Source organism: Nerophis ophidion, linkage group LG28, assembly GCF_033978795.1.
Source record: "Nerophis ophidion isolate RoL-2023_Sa linkage group LG28, RoL_Noph_v1.0, whole genome shotgun sequence".
NCBI lineage: Eukaryota > Metazoa > Chordata > Actinopteri > Syngnathiformes > Syngnathidae > Nerophis > Nerophis ophidion.
The window spans coordinates 8,541,726-8,561,160 of record NC_084638.1 but is presented as its reverse complement, the minus strand read 5'-3'; the positions used below and the strand labels follow the sequence as shown (position 1 = coordinate 8,561,160).

General features: G+C 38.7%; 1 protein-coding gene and 1 long non-coding RNA gene across 4 annotated transcripts in view; one reads left to right on the top strand and one right to left on the bottom strand.

Moving 5' to 3' along the window:
• Window positions 1–19,435, top strand: part of LOC133545663 (uncharacterized) — a 167,017-nt gene that overhangs the window by 109,078 nt on the left and 38,504 nt on the right. For 2 of the 3 annotated variants that reach the window (XR_009804908.1, XR_009804906.1), the window contains exons 4-5: window positions 15,276–15,432; window positions 17,828–17,916. This is a non-coding gene — a long non-coding RNA (uncharacterized LOC133545663). The remainder of the gene's footprint in view (window positions 1–15,275; window positions 15,433–17,827; window positions 17,917–19,435) is intronic. The other variant, XR_009804907.1, reaches the window with a different exon arrangement.
• rnf220a (ring finger protein 220a) overlaps window positions 1–19,435 on the bottom strand; it is a 433,695-nt gene that overhangs the window by 402,837 nt on the left and 11,423 nt on the right. Inside the window, 1 exon segment of the mRNA XM_061891442.1 lies at window positions 2,770–3,769. Coding sequence (XP_061747426.1) covers window positions 2,770–3,424 — 655 coding nt within the window. The 5' untranslated portion in view covers window positions 3,425–3,769.

Below are 19,435 nucleotides of genomic sequence, written 5' to 3'. Positions count from 1 at the left end.
AGTTTGCATGTGGGAAAAAGTTGATTGAAACTTGTGTATGTTGTCTCTTTAGTGCGCAGGACAAGTAGGACAATCATGAATGTGCAGACTATCTGCTGGCCATCAGGAAGATGACCAGCATATATGATCATTTAGCACACGCAATGTGATTTATCAAGACCGCCTTTTTTTAGTATGTATGAAAAGTGACAAAGAAAGGAGCCGATTGTGACCAAGCGCTAACTTACGTATGCTTGTCAACATGAATGAACTGTCAAACATACAAAAATTACACATATTGTATAATCAGCAATATCATTTTATAATTTTACAGCTGCAGGATGACTTAAGGGGACGATTAATACCAAATTAATTGATGCCTTTTGGTGTTTTTTTTCCCAATGATGGTTAAAAATGGACCGTCAAAAATATAAATATTAGACATATTGTCTATTCAGCAATATAATTTTATAATTTTACAGCTGCAGGATGACTTAAGGGGACGATTAATACCAATTGATGCCTTTTGGTGGGGTTTTTTCAATGACAGTCAAAAATGGACTGTCAAAAATACAAATATTGGACATATTGTATAATCAGCAATATCATTTAATAATTTTACAGCGGCAGGATGACTTAAGGGGGACAATTAATACAATTTAATCGATGCCTTTTGGGGTTTTTTTCAATGACGGTCAAAAATGGACTGTCAAAAATACAAATATTAGACCTACTGTCTAATCAGCAATATAATTTTATAATTTTACAGTTGCAGGATGACTTAAAAGAACAATTAATACCAATTTAATTAATGCCTTTTGATGTTTTTTTTTAAATAACAGTCAAAAATGGACTGTCAAAAATACAAATATTAGACATATTGTCTATTCAGCAATATCATTTTATAATTTTACAGCTGCAGGATGAATTAATGGGACGATTAATACCAATTGATGCCTTTTGGTGGGGTTTTTCCAATGACGGTCAAAAATGGACAGTCAAAAATACAAATATTAGACATATTGTCTATTCAGCAATATAATTTTATAATTCTACAGCTGCAGGATGACTTAAGGGGACGATTAATACCAAATTAATTGATGCCCTTGGGTGTTTTTTTTCAATGACGGTCAAAAATGGACGGTCAAAAATACAAATATTGGACGTGTTGTCTATTCAGCAATATAATTTTATAATTTTAAAGCTACAGGATGACTTAAGGGGGACAATTAATACAAATTTAATTGATGCCTTTTGGGGGTTTTTTCAATGACGGTCAAAAATGGACTGTCAAAAATACAAATATTAGACCTACTGTCTATTCAGCAATATACTTTTATAATTTTACAGCTGCAGGATGACTTAAAGGGACGATTAATACAAATTTAATTGATGCCTTTTGGTGTTTTTTTTTCAATGACGGTCAAAAATGGACTGTCAAAAATACAAATATTAGACATATTGTCTATTCAGCAATATAATTTTATAATTTTACAGTTGCAGGATGACTTAAAGGGACGATTAATACCAAGTTAATTGATGCCTTTTTGTGTTTTTTTTTCAGTGACAGTCAAAAATGGACTGTCAAAAATACAAATATTATACCTACTGTCTATTCAGCAATATCATTTTATAATTTTACAGTTGCAGGATGACTTAAAGGGACGATTAATACAAATTTAATTGATGCCTTTTGGTGTTTTCTTTCAATGACGTTCAAAAATGGACGGTCAAAAATACAAATATTAGACATATTGTATAATCAGCAATATAATTTTATAATTTTACTGCGGCAGGATGACTTAAGGGGACGAGTAATACCAATTGATGCCTTTTGGTGGGGTTTTTTCAATGACAGTCAAAAATGGACTGTCGAAAATACAAATATTTGACATATTGTATAATCAGCAATATCATTTTATAATTTTACAGCTGCAGGATGACTTAAGGGGACGATTAATACAAATTTAATTGATGCCTTTTGGTGTTTTTTTTTCAATGACGGTCAAAAATGGACGGTCAAAAAAACAAATATTGGACGTGTTGTCTATTCAGCAATATCATTTTATAATTTTACAGCTGCAGGATGACTTAAGGGCACGATTAATACCAATTGATGCCTTTTGGTGGAGTTTTTTCAATGACAGTCAAAAATGGACTTTCAAAAATACAAATATTAGACATATTCTCTATTCAGCAATATAATTTTATGATTTTACTGCTGCAGGATGACTTCAGGGGATGATTAATACCAATTAAATTGGTATTAATTGATGCCTTTTGGTGGGTTGTTTTTAATGACAGCCAAACATGGACTATTGAAAATACAAATATTGGACATATTGTATAATCAGCAATATCATTTTATAATTATACAGCCGCAGGATGACTTAGGGGGCTGATTAATACCAATTGAATTGCCGTTTGTGTTTTTTTTTTTCAATGACTGTCGTATTTTCATATAGATTAACATGTCTTCTGTGTGGAAAAAAAATACAAAATTCTTACAATATGCATTTTCCTGCCTCTGGAGCGCACAGTCACAGTTGTTGTCAGTCTCTACCTTGAGCTCAAAATGATATGTGCAGTAAATGACCAAGTCCCTCCATGGTAGTACACGCAAAAACCTCTCCTAAAAAAGGCGGTCTGCACCATTTTTCAGTCTTAGTAGATCACAACTCTTTGCAGGCGCTGTTTAGCGCACGGTATTTGAGTCTTGGTCGATCAAGCCTTATGTGTTTGGTCTTTCATTGGTTTGTAGGTAGAGAAACGACATAAGTTTCTACTTACAGCGTTCGATGCGGTCCTCGGGGCTGGAGGAGGTCTCTCGGTCTGAAAGGAGGCCGGAGACAGCGAAGATCTTCTTCCCGCTGTCCTCTACGGCCTTCAAAGCGCTGCTGGGCGAGCCCCCAGGCGGGATCTGGGCGCCGCCAAAATCATACTCTTTGCCGTCAGCATCGGTGTACCGTAGGTGGGGTGAAGCTTCTGCGTCCAGGCACCCTTTGAGGCGCTTAGCCGGGGTGAAAGCCGACTGGTACCCGCCCGGCGCCCCATCTCGGTCCTCGGGAGGCGAAGCGAAGGGTCGGAAAGCCCCGACGCCGCTGTGGTTGAGCATGCTGATCGGCGAGCAGTCCAGGTTAGGTGGCGCGAACTGATGATGTAGATGAAGGAGGGACGGTGGAAAGTCCCTGTTGGGGAAACCGGGAGGGACCGCACCTTGGCGGTGGTACATGGACGCAAAGGTGTATGAACCATTGTTGAACGGCAAGTGGACATCTTTCTCCACAGAAACTGGGACGCCAAACGGGCGTGGTTGCTGGCAGGGAATGGAAGCATCGCGGGAGGCTTCTGCTGTGGAGGCCAGGACCATGAGGGCCGGCGAGGCCAGGGGGTTGGGCAAGTAGGAAGAGCTCTCCATCTTGAAGGCTGCTCTGTGGAGATCCATGTCTGAGTGGAAAAGAATGGTCGAGAAGGTTTGGAGAAGAGGAGGAACTGATTCCTCCTCAGACGAACTGCCTCGGACTCTTCAAGGAGAGTCTACTGCAGAGACGGTCAATTGTGTTGCCTGACTGGTTCGGATCCTCTTGAAATGCTAGTTCATTTTTTTTCCCCAGTGGAGCTAAAATCCACTTTAGCTCGATGCTTCTCTTGTACGTTATGACTCTTTTCCACCGGCTTGGTCACGCCACTTCAGTCTTCGGTCAAAGGAAGTCTGTCGGAAGGCTCGCAGAGTCGAAGGGTTGTCGAAGGTCGGCGAGTCTTAGGTTGTCACTGCAGGTTCCTCGTCATCCTGTGGAGACAGAATCCAAACATTAAACCGCCGTCACCCTAAGTAAACCCTAAGTTTGTTCCGCCCGGGACTCGAATCTAGGACAGCCGGCGTTAGAGACGAGCGTGCCTATCGACCGGGGTAAAACTAAGCACTGCTCTGCTCTTGAGGTTTTCAGGGAGCCAGATTGACCAAGGTGCACCACGCCCCTAAACCTCACTCTCATACGGATCACAGATGTTCAGTCCACTTCCGTCCTCGGTCTTCAACAACACCTGGTGTCGAACTTTGAGCTCGGCTCCAGTCCACAAAAACATTTCAACATCTCACCCAAGTTAATTGGGCATACATGCACGCACACGCCCCTCCCGAAATCAACGCCTTCACCACTGCTTAATTCCTCCGGGGTTGTGGATGGCTGAGTAGCGCTTTATAGCATCAGCCGGCGTCCAGGGCCCCAACTCCCCCAACCCCCCACCCCGTTGTGATTACATGTACCATGTTTACGTGTGCCTTGCTATGTGAGGATTTTTTTCCTCGGACTCAGTCTGGACCCCTCCTGAGGGTCCAGCCTTCGACTGATGTTTTTTTTCTACTCTTCCCCCTTTCCCAATGTCACCTTTTTCTCACCTTTTTTAAGGAGCGCCGTAAGTGGCTGAGCCATTGGCGGTCCCGTCTTGTCCCTTCGTAAAGTATGTCTGCTCTTAGTGGGACTGTGCCGAAAATGTAATTTCAGTTCTTATGTGACATGTTAAGAATAGTGGTGTAACGTTGTAGTCTACATACCAATACAAGTATGTGTGTGTCAGTAATGGATATGACGTGGAACAGGGGGTAGGCTTATCTAGGATTTGCTTCTTCCTACTCCTTTTCGGACAAGTGCGACTGTACACAATCTGAATCTGTTCCGCCCCCGGACTTGAACCTGAGAGACGAGCGATCTTTACCTTGGTAGCTACAGTTGTGTCAACTTTTGACCACTCAACAAGCCCTTTCCCAATCAGGTTTTCATCGAGATCTAAACAGCCCCGAATTCTGCGCAAAGTTTCTGCGCTCCAATCTCCGTTGCCCTCCATCTCTTCCCAAATCCCCCCCGTCCTCCAGTCACCTAATCAATTCCTCCCCCTCCCTTTTCTGCATTCTCATCTCCTTCCTCCTTCCTCCATCTCAGATGACGGTCTAAGCCGCTTATTCCTACCATCTCCCAGGATCTCATTGGACCAGAACCACTTGTCTCCTGATAAGGACACGCATGCATTTCTCCCCACACATACCAATCTGATAAGAACGAAGATGGGAATCTACGAGGGTTGGATGTTCATACCTTGGTCGCACCAGATCATCTTTTAATTTCCCAATTATTCACAATCTGACCTGCCTTAAGTTCCTACGTCTCTGCTGTCAATCTCCCGTCCGCCGCACCCTCAGCTCCCCCGGGTGACTCAGATGGGTGATATGGTATCAGACCTCTCCATCTGCCGTCCACCAGCCAGAGGAAATCTGACTGAGTGAATAAATTATCTGTACTTGACCCGGAGTCCCCGCCAGCATCCGTGGCAACAGGCTCCAGTTCCCCCTCTCGGGGATTAGATTGCGGTGGGCGATCGGTCGGCTTGCAGAGGGGGGGCCGGCCAAATGAAAATGATAAAATATCATTTCGAAGATGCTTATCCCCCGAGGGGCGATTTGAAGGTGCACGGTTTGCTAAGCATCCAAAATGTTCGGGTTTAAAGAACCGGCGCAGGAATTCTAAAGTGATACTTTGGGGGGGGGGGAGAAAATTCACCCCGAGCCGGTATGGGGTGTGACAGTTTTGTACGGACCGCGGTATTTCCGTTTCAAAGTCACAACAATGCCGTAGACGACTGTATCAGACAAAAACTTGGGTGTGTCGTTTTATTTCTGGCGCTATAGCATTGGCCGGGTCTGAAAATGAACTACATCTCCCAGGATCCTCGGCGCTAAGTTCAATGTCAATCAATCAATAATTATTCATATAGCCCTAAATCACGAGTGTCTCAAAGGGCTGCACAAGCCACAACAACATCGTCGGTTCAGAGACCGCATCAGGGCAAGGAAAAACTCAAAACCCAGTGGGATGTCACTGTGAATGAGTATGAGAAACCTTGGACCGCAAATGTGTGAGAGTCCAGTCCATAGTGGATCTAACATAATAGCGAGAGTCCAGTCCATAGTGGACCTAACATAATAGTGAGAGAGTTCAGTCCATAGTGGATCTAACATAATAGTGAGAGTCCAGTCCATAGTGGATCTAACATAATAGTGTGAGAGTCCAGTCCATAGTGGATCTTACATAATAGTGAGAGTCCAGTCCATAGTGGATCTAACATAATAGTGTGAGAGTCCAGTCCATAGTGGATCTAACATAATAGTGTGAGAGTCCAGTCCATAGTGGATCTAACATAATAGTGTGAGAGTCCAGTCCATAGTGGATCTAACATAATAGTGTGAGAGTCCAGTCCTTAGTGGATCTAACATAATAGCGTTAGAATCCAGTCCATAGTGGATCTAACATAATAGTGTGAGAGTCCAGTCCATAGTGGATCTAACATAATAGTGTGAGAGTCCAGTCCATAGTGGATCTAACATAATAGTGAGAGTCCAGTCCTTAGTGGAGCTAACATAATAGTGTGAGTCCAGTCCATAGTGGATCTAACATAATAGTGTGAGAGTCCAGTCCATAGTGGATCTAACATAATAGTGTGAGAGTCCAGTCCATAGTGGATCTAACATAATAGTGTGAGAGTCCAGTCCATAGTGGATTTAACATAATAGCGAGAGAGTCCAGTCCGTAGTGGATCTAACATAATAGTGAGAGTCCAGTCCATAGTGGATATAACATAATAGTGAGAGTCCAGTCCATAGTGGATCCAACATAATAGTGAGAGTCCAGTCCATAGTGGATCTAACATAATAGTGAGAGTCCAGTCCATAGTGGATCTAACATAATAGTGTGAGAGTCCAGTCCTTAGTGGATCTAACATAATAGCGTTAGAATCCAGTCCATAGTGGATCTAACATAATAGTGTGAGAGTCCAGTCCATAGTGGATCTAACATAATAGTGTGAGAGTCCAGTCCTTAGTGGATCTAACATAATAGCGTTAGAATCCAGTCCATAGTGGATCTAACATAATAGTGTGAGAGTCCAGTCCATAGTGGATCTAACATAATAGTGTGAGAGTCCAGTCCATAGTGGACCTAACATAATAGTGAGAGAGTTCAGTCCATAGTGGATCTAACATAATAGTGAGAGTCCAGTCCATAGTGGATCTAACATAATAGCGAGAGAGTCCAGTCCATAGTGGATCTAACATAATAGTGAGAGTCCAGTCCATAGTGGATCTAACATAATAGTGTGAGAGTCCAGTCCATAGTGGATCTTACATAATAGTGAGAGTCCAGTCCATAGTGGATCTAACATAATAGTGTGAGAGTCCAGTCCATAGTGGATCTAACATAATAGTGTGAGAGTCCAGCCCATAGTGGATCTAACATAATAGTGTGAGAGTCCAGTCCATAGTGGATCTAACATAATAGTGTGAGAGTCCAGTCCTTAGTGGATCTAACATAATAGCGTTAGAATCCAGTCCATAGTGGATCTAACATAATAGTGTGAGAGTCCAGTCCATAGTGGATCTAACATAATAGTGTGAGAGTCCAGTCCATAGTGGATCTAACATAATAGTGAGTGTCCAGTCCTTAGTGGAGCTAACATAATAGTGTGAGTCCAGTCCATAGTGGATCTAACATAATAGTGTGAGAGTCCAGTCCATAGTGAATCTAACATAATAGTGTGAGAGTCCAGTCCATAGTGGATCTAACATAATAGTGTGAGAGTCCAGTCCATAGTGGATTTAACATAATAGCGAGAGAGTCCAGTCCATAGTGGATCTAACATAATAGTGAGAGTCCAGTCCATAGTGGATCTAACATAATAGTGAGAGACCAGTCCATAATGGACCTAACATAATAGTGAGAGTCCAGTTCATAGTGGACCTAACATAATAGTGAGAGTCCAGTCCATAGTGGATCTAACATAATAGTGAGAGTCCAGTCCATAGTGGATCTAACATAATAGTGTGAGAGTCCAGTCCATAGTGGATCTAACATACTATTGTGTAGCATTTTTAAGTTGTTTTGTTTTTGCAGACATACCACCATAATAATGCACCATTGCCTTAAAGTCCTGATAATATCTCATAGTTGCCGGTAAATCCCACAGGTGTTAGTTTGTGCTATTTAAGGATGGTGTTGTAAACACAGTTTGGCAATTAGCCGTACACAACACACAATCCCCCAAAACCTGATCTTGGCTTTGGCCCGCTCGCCCTCCCTCCGACAGGAAGTGGCGTGTGCCAGCCGAGGACAGGCTGAGGGATGTTTTACACCACCGCAACTGCACACCGGGCCAGAGCGGCGGTCAGGAGCCAACAGGGCTCAGGTCTGGACCGATGCCATACACGATAATATGACACACTCGGGCTCTTTTCCCTTTACCTGAGATCACATTTGGTTCCGCGTAAAACATTCACATGTTGCACAATGAGATGTAAACATGGGATAAATTGAGGAACGCCTCGGTTATGCAAATCGCGTATTCTGTGTGGGCCGGCAAGGTCCAAATATCAGTTTCCGCTTGTCCAAGCTCCCCTATCTGCCAGTGTGTTTCCGCTTGTCCAAGCTCCCTTATACAACAGGAGAACTCGGGTGTTTTTAGTCGATTTGCCGCAAAAATGTTTGTCGCCCAAGAACTCAGGAGCCGGTATGTTGTCATTCCCGAGACCGCCAGTGGGATAGTCCTGCTGTCTGCTGTGTATCGAGTGTAGGGCTGCAAGGGTTCAGCGTTTACATCGATAAAAAAAACAGCTTTACTATAACCAATAACGAATGACAAAATCTGGACCGCCCGGAACAGGTGGATAGAGTTTCCGCACGGCTGCTGCGTGAGAAAGCGTTTGTGTTTGAAAAAAAGTTTGTATTTTTTATTGCAAACATGGTAAAAATGCCATTTCAATATTAATAGGGATAAAATATGCACGTTTTAATGTGTTTGATCCGATTACTCGATTATTGGAACAAACTAATGGAGATTGGCACGGTGTGCGGCCTCCGTCTGGCGGCACGTTAAAGTGATCAAAGTGCAGTCAACAGTGTTACCGTTCAAATTCAGCGTCATGCTACAGCGATCAGAAATATTAAATATACTTGTCAAATAAAAACGCTGGCGTGTTTTTAATGATTACTTGGGCTTACTAGGCTAAACTTTCCGAGGGGATACACCGTGTTAGACTGTTATAATTGCTTCGTCTTAACTGATTAATTATAATAATGGTGACATTATTTCAGAGAGACACACACACACATTTGTGTAGTTCTGAACTTCTGGGGACCTGAGAAAAAAATGCCTCCCTCTTTAGGACCAGCCTTTCTAGGTATATGAAGAAGTGTATTTACAACATGAATAATATACACATACTATAGACACACACACACACACACACACACACACACACACACACACACACACACACACACACACACACACACACACACACACACACAGTCTATGTAATTCTGACCTTCTGGGGACCTAAAAAAAATGCCTCCCTCTTTAGGACCAGCCTTTCTAGATATATAAAGAAGTGTATTTACAACATTAATAATATATACATACTATGCAAATATAAATAAAAGCTTGTTGTGAAAAATGAGTTGGAATTTCACAAGAAAAAGGTCACAATTTTACAAGAAAAGCGTAGAATTTTGGCAGTATTATATTAAAAGTCATCATTTTACTCGACGCTAGTCAAAATTTGACGAGAAAAACGGAACATTTGTTCAATGTTTTGATAAAAGTTGGAATTTTACTCAATAACACTCGCAATTTTACAAGAAAGAGCTTAAAATGTTGGCATTTTTATGAAAAGAGTCAAAATTTTACTCGATAAAAGTCACAATTTTATAAGAAAACTTTGACATATTTGCAATATTATAATAATAATCGGAATTTTACTTGCCACTGTTTTTATGGGCAACATGGTGATAAAAGTCCGGATTTAATCTGACAAATGTCACCATTTTGCACGAAAAACTAATTTTACATCAAAAAGTGGGCATTTTACGAGAAAATATTGCAATATTACAGGAAGAATATGAGAAATTGTTCCCAATTTTATGAGAAAAAAGATTGTGAGAAAATGACTGCTTTTCTTAAAAAAAAAAAATAAGAAAATTGGGGGGAATTTTCTGTTTGTAATTGTTTTTTAATCCTCATTATTTACTTCAGGTTGTAACAGTATGTTTTTATATACATATATGTATTTATTTTTTATTAATTTTGGCCAAAAGGGGTGCATTTCAATTTCTTACCCACACTTGTTATTTCATATGTTGACCAGAGGGGGAGCCCTTCACATTTTTACACACACTTGTCATTACATATGTTGACCAGAGGGGGAGCACTTCAAATTGTTATACACACTTATTATATATGTTGACCAGAGGGGGAGCACTTCAAATTGTTATACACACTTATTATATATGTTGACCAGAGGGGGAGCACTCCACATTTTTTCACACATTTGTTATTTCATATGTTGACCAGAGGGGGAGCACTTCAAATTGTTACACACACTTATTATACATGTTGACCAGAGGGGGAGCACTCCACATTTTTTCATACATTTGTTATTTCATATGTTGACCAGAGGGGGAGCACTTCACATTCACACCCCTACTGGTCAAAATGAGGGTGGTCCCAAAATGTTTTACTGTCAACATATGAAATAACAAGTGTGTGTAACAATTTAAAGTGCTCCCCCTCTGTTCAACATATGAAATAACAAGCGTTTGTAAAAATTGGAATTTCCCCCCCCCCCCTCTGGTCAACATATGAAATAACAAGTGTGTGCAAAAATGTGAACACACACAAACAAACACACACACACACACACTTGTCATTTCATATGTCGACAATAGGGGGAGCACTTCAAATTGTTACACACAAATGTTATTTCATGTTGACCGGAGGGGAAAAAATGTCAAATTTTTACACACACTTATTTCTTATGTTGACCAACACTTGTTACAAACACTTGTTATTTCATATACTGACCAGAGGGGGAGCACTTCACATTTTTACACACACTTGTTATTTCATATGTCGACCAGAGGGGGAGCACTTCACATTTTTACACACACTTGTCATTTCATATGTTGACCAGAGGGGGAGCACTTCAAATTGTTACACACACTTATTATACATGTTGACCAGAGGGGGAGCACTCCACATTTTTTCATACATTTGTTATTTCATATGTTGACCAGAGGGGGAGCACTTCACATTCACACCCCTACTGGTCAAAATGAGGGTGGTCCCAAAATTTTGTACTGTCAACATATGAAATAACAAGTGTGTGTAAACATGTGAAGTGCTCCCCCACTGGTCAACATATGTAATAAGTGTGTGTAACAATTTAAAGTGCTCCCCCTCTGTTCAGCATATGAAATAACAAGTGTGTGTAAAAATTAGAAGGGCCCCCTCCCTCTCTGGTCAACATGTGAAATAACGAGTGTGTGTAAAAATGTGAACACACACACAAACAAACACACACGCACTTGTCATTTCATATGTTGACAATAGGGGAGCACTTCAAATTTTTATTCACCCTTGTTATTTCATATGTTGACCAGAGGGGAAAAAATGTCTAATTTTTACACACACTTATTTCTTATGTTGACCAGAGGGGGGAAAAAATTCAAATTTTTACACACACTTGTTATTTCATATGCTGACCAGAGGGGGAGCACTTCGCATTTTTACACACACTTGTTATTTCATATGTTGACCAGAGGAGGTGGGGGGGCCTTCAAATTTTTACAAACACTTGTTATTTCATATGTTGACGAGAGGGGGAGCACTTTAAATTGTTACACACACTTATTACATATGTTGACCAGTGGGGGAGCACTTCACATTTTTACACACACTTGTCATTTCATATGTTGACAATAGGGGGAGCACTTCAAATCGTTACACACACTTGTTATTTCAAATGTTGACCAGAAGGGGAAAAATGTCTAATTTTTACACACACTTATTTCATATGATGACCAGAGGGGGCAAAATTTCCAATTTTTACACAGAATTGTTATTTCATATGCTGACCAGAGGGGGAGCACTTCACATTTTTACACACACTTGTTATTTCATATGTTGACCAGAGAGGGGGGGGGGGCTTCAAATTTTTACAAACACTTGTTATTTCATATGTTGACCAGAGGGGGAGCACTTTAAATTGTTACACACACTTGTTATTTCATATGTTGACCAGAGGGGGAAAAATGTCTAATTTTTACACACATTTATTTCATATGTTGACCAGAGGGGAGAAAAATTCACATTTTTACACACACTTGTTATTTCATATGACGACCGGAGAAGGGGGGCCTTCAAATTTTTACAAACCCTTGTTATTTCATATGTTGACCAGAGGGGGAGCACTTTAAATTGTTACACTTACACACACTTATTACATATGTTGACCAGTGGGGGAGCACTTCACATTTTTACACACACTTGTTATTTCATATGTTGACCAGAGGGGGAGCACTTCAAATTTGGACACACACTTGTTATTTCATATGTTGACCACCCTCATTTTGACCAGCAGGGGTGCAAATGAGACATTGTCTATTAGATGCAATGTTATTGGGACGTTGGTTTATGTTACACCTCCTCATATGGAAGACACTTTTCCTTCTTCACGTCTCAAGAAGGGTAGAAACACACACACACACACACACACACACACACACACACACACACACACACACACACACACACACACACACACACACACACACACGGGTGTCATCAGTATACAAGCCCAATTACAGCGCAGGCATCACGTCAGTCGGCGCCACTCCAGCTGAGTGGGTAGCACCCCCCCCCGTGGTTCTCCGACGTAATAGAACATGTCACGGCAGAACACTCGCCTCGTTGACGTGGTTTGATTACAGTCGGCAAGAACGATACGGCTGCCTGTCGCGATATTAACATTCCAAAAGCCAGGGAGTGGGGGTCCCTGTCAAGTGTGGACTTTTGTCCGTCAGCACTGGTGAACTTTCACCTCCTCACCATCAGTTCCACTTAGAGGACTTGCATTCATCATGACAGGAACCGTGTTCTCTAACGATAATTGCAGGCGTGTTAAGTAGGTGAAGAACACAGTTTATTAGAGATGTTTACATGACGTATATTTATATACTTGTTTTTTTCCCCCTCAAACCCTCCGTCATTGTCAGAGATTCTCCGTCTAGTGGTGTGCCGAACCAGTCTGGAAATGTGTCAAAAATATTAAACATACCGCCATATTCCCGTATATAAGCCGCACCCACTAAATTCTAGAAGTAAAAAAATCGTTTTTTTCCGTATATAAGTCGCACCGGACTATAAGCCGCAGATATATACGTTGAAAAAAGGAGTTATTTCACACAGAAATATTTTGTAAATGTTTATTTACATACCTTAATTGGTTCCAAAGGGTGCCAGTAACACGGCAGTAAAACGGCAGACCAGACAAAACAGAAGTCATCTTCACGGACCCGCTAGTTGCAAGAAGCTAGCTCTCCAATCAGCTAAACAATATATTTATATATTAAAAATATATACACTTAAAATATATATGTGTGTATATATATAAATGTGTGTGTGTGTGCGTGTATCTATGTGTATATATTGGTGTGTGTATATATACATATATGCACACACACACATATATGTATATGCTTATATATATATTTATGTATATATGTGTATAAACATGTATATGTATGTATGTATGTATATGTATAAAATGTGTGTGTGTGTATATATATATGTATATATGTATGTTTATATATATATATATATATATAGATATATATATATGTTTATATATATATATCTCCATATATATATATATATATATGTATGTATGTTTATATGGATATTTATATGTATGTATATATGTATGTATATGGATATATATGTATTTTTGTACATACATGTGTATATATGTATGTATATATATATATACTGTATATATATGGGGGGGGGGGGTTGCCCACATATGTGGTCTTCTCCAAGGTTCTCATAGTCATCATTGTCACTAACGTCCCACCGGGTGTGAGTTTTCCTTGCCCTTATGTGGGTTCTTCCGAGGATGTCATAGTGGTTTTGCAACCCTTTGAGACACTTGTGATTTAGGGCTATATAAAACGATTGATTGATATATATATATATATATATATATATATATATATATATATATATATATATATATATATATATATATATATATATATATGTATATATATATATATATGTATATATATACATAAAAAAAAAAAATATATATATATATATATATATAGATACATATATATATATGTATGTATATATATATATATTTATGTATGTATATATGTATATATATATGTATGTATGTATATATATATGTATGTATGTATGTATATATATATATATATATACATGTATGTATATATATATGTATGTATGTATATATATATGTATGTATGTATATATATATATGTATGTATGTATATATATATATATATATGTATGTATATATATATATTTACATATATATATATGTATATATATATATATATATTTATATATATATATATATGTGTATGTATATGTATATAAATATATTTATTTTATTTTGTTTTCTGAGCATGATGATGTCATGTTATCGATGGAGAAATACATTTTTAGACAATACAATTTGCCCAAGCGGCTAGGAGACATCGAGAGTAACAAGCGGTAGAAAATGGATGAGCTAAACAGACTCTACAACTCCACGGTGAAGTTTGGGTGAGTTTACTGAGGAATTTGTGAGACTGAAACAACTGAAAAAAAGAATGCCGTTGTAAGTTAATAACACTATCACGGACGCTCGTAAGTATGTTAGCATAATAGAAAATGCTAACGACACTAGCTTTATTTTATCACGATGGCATGTACAAATAGGCATGAAAACACTCCGATAGACATTACACATGGGACTATTTAGTAAGTATGAATTGTTGTAGTTATATTGTAAAACTTGTGAACGTTACTTGGAGTGACGATTCCATACGAGTAGAACGCTATGGACGGCACTCGTACTTCCAGTTCAAAGCTTGCTGTGAACAAACACCTCCAGAAAATGGCGCTAAGATAGCATTTCAATGTGTTTTATGCAAACTGTTTGCAGAAAAACACTCATAAACCATTTTTTTATTAGCCGCAGGCTTCAAAAGCTTCGGAAAGTCCGGAATTCAACTTACTTGTTGAATAAAAGCCTTGTTTTTAACAAACACTTGGCCTACTACGCTACTGTATTTCAATTACAGCCATCATGGTGGAGCGTGTGATAAACTGGCTGTGGTAATTGGCATCATGAATATAACACACACGTCTTATTGAATTTGTTTTGTTGTTGTTGTTTTTCCTAGCGTGACGGCAAAGTTTTGCAGAGGAATCCAATTTTGTGTTCAAAATGTCTGGCCGACCGCGACTGGAGCGTGAACTTGTGTCAGCGGCTGGCAGCTGATGTTCGCCGCTACTAGAATGCAGACAGACAAAATGGCCGTCAAGAACGCCGGGCTGGGGGTGCGTACACGCTTTCATAGCTCAGATATTTAGAGGATGCTACGTTTTGTTGACACGAGGGACTTTCCGGGGCCTCGGAGTGAAAATAACTGACGTTGTTGAAGCAACTCCTCCCTGCTCTTCCTGTACCAGCGCCACAAATCAATTAGAACATTCTATTCTATTATTATTATGAATATTAATAATAATAGCTTTTATTTGTAAAAAGCCCTTTACATTGAGCAAACAACCTCAAAGTGCTACCGCGTATTAAAAAAATAAATAAAAACATAATATAATAAACAAATAAAAACTACAACAGCCTAATAGTCAAAACTAGGACGCATAAATAAAAAAAAAAAAATACTTTTTTTTAAAAAGAAGGCTTTTTAAGCCCTTTTTAAACGCATTCACAGTCTGTGGTACCCTCAGGGGGTCAGGGAGAGCATTCCGCAGACTGGGAGCGGCGGAGCAGAAAGCCCGGTCCCCCGTTATTATATTTTATTATATTCTATGAGAAAATGTTACTACCTGCACAACACACGGACGTTTTAGGGGAAACTTTCAGTCTATTCAAACAGCAAAGTATGCTGAAGTATTCATGAGAAAGGTGTGGGACACTGAAACGTTGCTGTTTCATTGATATCGTAGAAAGTTACACGCGGCAACATATGAAATAAGTGTGTCAAAATTTTGAAATTTTCCCCCCTCTGGTCAACATATGAAATAACAAGTGTGTGTAAAAATTGGAAATTTCCCCCCCCCTCTGTTCAACATATGAAATAACAAGTGTGAAAAAATTTGAAGTGCTCCCACTCTGGCCAACATATGAAATAACAAGTGTGTGTAAAAATGGGGAATGCTCCCCCTCTGGTCAACATATGAAATAACAAGTGTCTGTAACAATGGGAAATTTTCCCCCTTCTGTTCAACATATGAAATAACAAGTGTGTGAAAAAATTTGAAGTGCTCCCACTCTGGCCAACATATGAAATAACAAGTGTGTGTAAAAATCGGAAATGTTTCCCCTATTGTCAACATTTGAAATAACAAGTGTGTGTAAAAATTGGAAATGTTTCCCCCTATGTTCAACATATTACATAACAAGTGTGTGTAAAAGTTTTAAGTGCTGCCCCTCTTGCCAACATATGAAATAACAAGTGTCTGTAAAAATTGGAAATGTTTCCCCCTATCGTCAACATATGAAATAACAGGTGTGTGTGTAAAAAATTAGAAATATTTCCCCCCCTGGTCAAGTGTGTTTAAGAATTTGAAGTGCTCCCCCTCTGGTCAACATATGAAATAAGTGTGTGTGTAAAAATTAGAAATATTTCCCCCTCTGGTCAAGTGTGTTTAAAAATTTGAAGTGCTACCCCTCTGGTCAACATATGAAATAACAAGTCTGTGTATACATTGGAAATTTCCCCCCCCTGGTCAATATATGTAATAAGAAGTGTGTGTAACAATGTGAAGTGCTCCCCCTCTGGTCAACATATGAAATAACAAGTGTGTGTAAGAAATTGAAATGTGTCCCCTTTGGCCAAAATTAATTTAAAAAAAAATAAAATAAATATGTATACAGAGACATACTATAATAACTTAAACTAAATAATGAAGATTAAAAACCTAATACAAAACCAAAGAATAAACATAAATAAATAAAAGCTTACATTTTTTATATATTTGCATAATATTTATATATTATTAATGTTGTAAATACACTTATTTATGTATCTAGAAAGGCTGGTCCTAAAGAGGTAGGCATTTTTCTCAGGTCCCCAGAAGGTACGAACTACACAAGTGTGTGTGTGTGTGTGTCTGTGTGTGTGTGTGTGTGTGTGTGTGTGTGTGTGTGTGTGTGTGTGTGTGTGTGTGTGTGTGTGTGTGTGTGTGTGTGTGTGTGTGTGTGTGTGTGTGTGTGTGTGTGTGTGCGTGCGTGTGTGTGTGTGTGCTGACGTGGGACTGAACAGTCGATACTATTGGAATCCGCTCCTTCATGTCCGGCCACGAGGCAAAGCTCAAACGTCCTTGTGAATAGGAATCACCCTCATTAATCTCCACTCTCGCTCTCCGCCTTACATTATTTCTACCTGGAAGCCTCCTTGTGTCCAAACTTTTTTCCACCTAGCACCACCTCGGGACACGCTCGGCTCTCGGAGCACCGACATTAAAGTACGGTAGCGTAGTAGGCCTTAGGTTTTGTCGGACAAGCACGTTTACAACTGTAATGTTGCACGCGGTTTGAACAGTCACACTGTGTTGCGATATTTAATCAAGTGTTTCCATGGCACACCACTAGATCAGGGGTGTCCAGGGGGGGCTCTGCGTGACCTCAGAGAACATGCTTTATCAGTATCATGCGTCAAACCCTGCTCATTGTCGCCTTTAATCCTGACTTCCTTATTTTGTTGTTCAGGGCACGATGAGACTACGGGGAAGACCACCTGGCGAGATTAAAGACCAGGCTGCCCTGCTTAGGCTGCTGCCCCCGCGACCCGACTTTGGGTAAGCGGAGGAAAATATATTGCACATTTTAAATGTATTTATCAGTATCAATTGGTTTAAGACAGGGGTGTCCAAACTTTTTCCACTGAGGGCCGTACACTGAAAAATCAAAGCAAGCTGGGGCTATTTTGATATTTTTTTATTTTAAAAAACCATTAAAATATGTTTAAAAATGTACATTTAGGCCTCCACTCAACCCAAAGGGTTTTGGTCAAAAAAATATTAAAAATGTGTCATTATTCAGTATTATTATTATTATTATAGGCTTGAATCTCTAGATCAACATTAGGACTATCTGTCAATATAACATAAAAAAAAAAGTTTTATGCTCTTTTTGTCAAAGAAAACCAAGTTTTTTAAATAGAAAAAACACAAAATATGCAGTATTTTCACCCAATAACATTTTTAAGTGGAATATTTTAGATTATATAATAAGTGTAGCTTTAAAAAGGGCAATAAGTCATAACAACATGGAATTTAATTTATTATTATTTTTTGAGCAATGGCATTTCAAAAAAAAATCACACTAAAATTATTGGGGATCCAAAAGGGTCCTATTTATTAAAGTGTTAAAAAATAAATAATAATTATTTTGTTTACTTTTAACACAATAATCTCGAGATCAACATTAGGATTATCTGTCAATATAACATTTTAAAAAATAAATAAAGTTGTATGCTCTTTTTGTCAAAGAAAAACATTTTTTAATAGAAAAAACACAAAATTGCAATATTTTCAACCAATTACATCTTTAAGTGGAATTTTTTAGATTATATAATAAGTGTAGCTTTAAAAAGGTCAATAAGTCATAACAACATTGATTTTAATTCATTATTATTTTTTGAGCAATGGCACTTCAAAAAAAATCACACTAAAATGATCATTAAAGTGTTAAAAAATATAAATTATTTTGTTTACTTTTAACACAATAATCTCCAGATCAACTTCAGATCTATCCGTCAATTATACATTTTATTGTTGTTTTATGTTTTTTGTTTGTTCGTTTCAAAACAAAAACGTGTGCCAAACACAAAATATGCAACATTTTACACGAAAATGATCTCAAAGTGCAATATTTTATGTGACATAATTGGTGCCTTGAATAGGTCAATAATTCATAATGACATTGATTTTGATTAATTTTTTGGGCAGCTTTGTGTTATTAAAGTCAAAATTGCAACATTTTCTTGTTAAATTTCACCCGTTTGCTCTTTTATACCACTGTTTATATTTTGTATTTTTTTAATCGTATTTTTAGAACGCTTTAGTCCGTTAAAAAATTCCCTGCGGGCCGCACTTTGGACATCCAAGGTTTAAGTCAATCAAAAAAAAAGTTGTTGTTTTTTTTAACCCTTCTATTATGTTTAGGGTCAATTTGACCCATTTCAGTTTTTGTGTTGATCAAAGTACTGGTTATCCTTTCTTTTTCTTGCTGAAATCTGGTGACTTTTCCTCATCTAGGGTCATGAACTGGTGTGTAAAATCTGGACACTTTGTTGAGTAGTGGAATGTCTTGCAG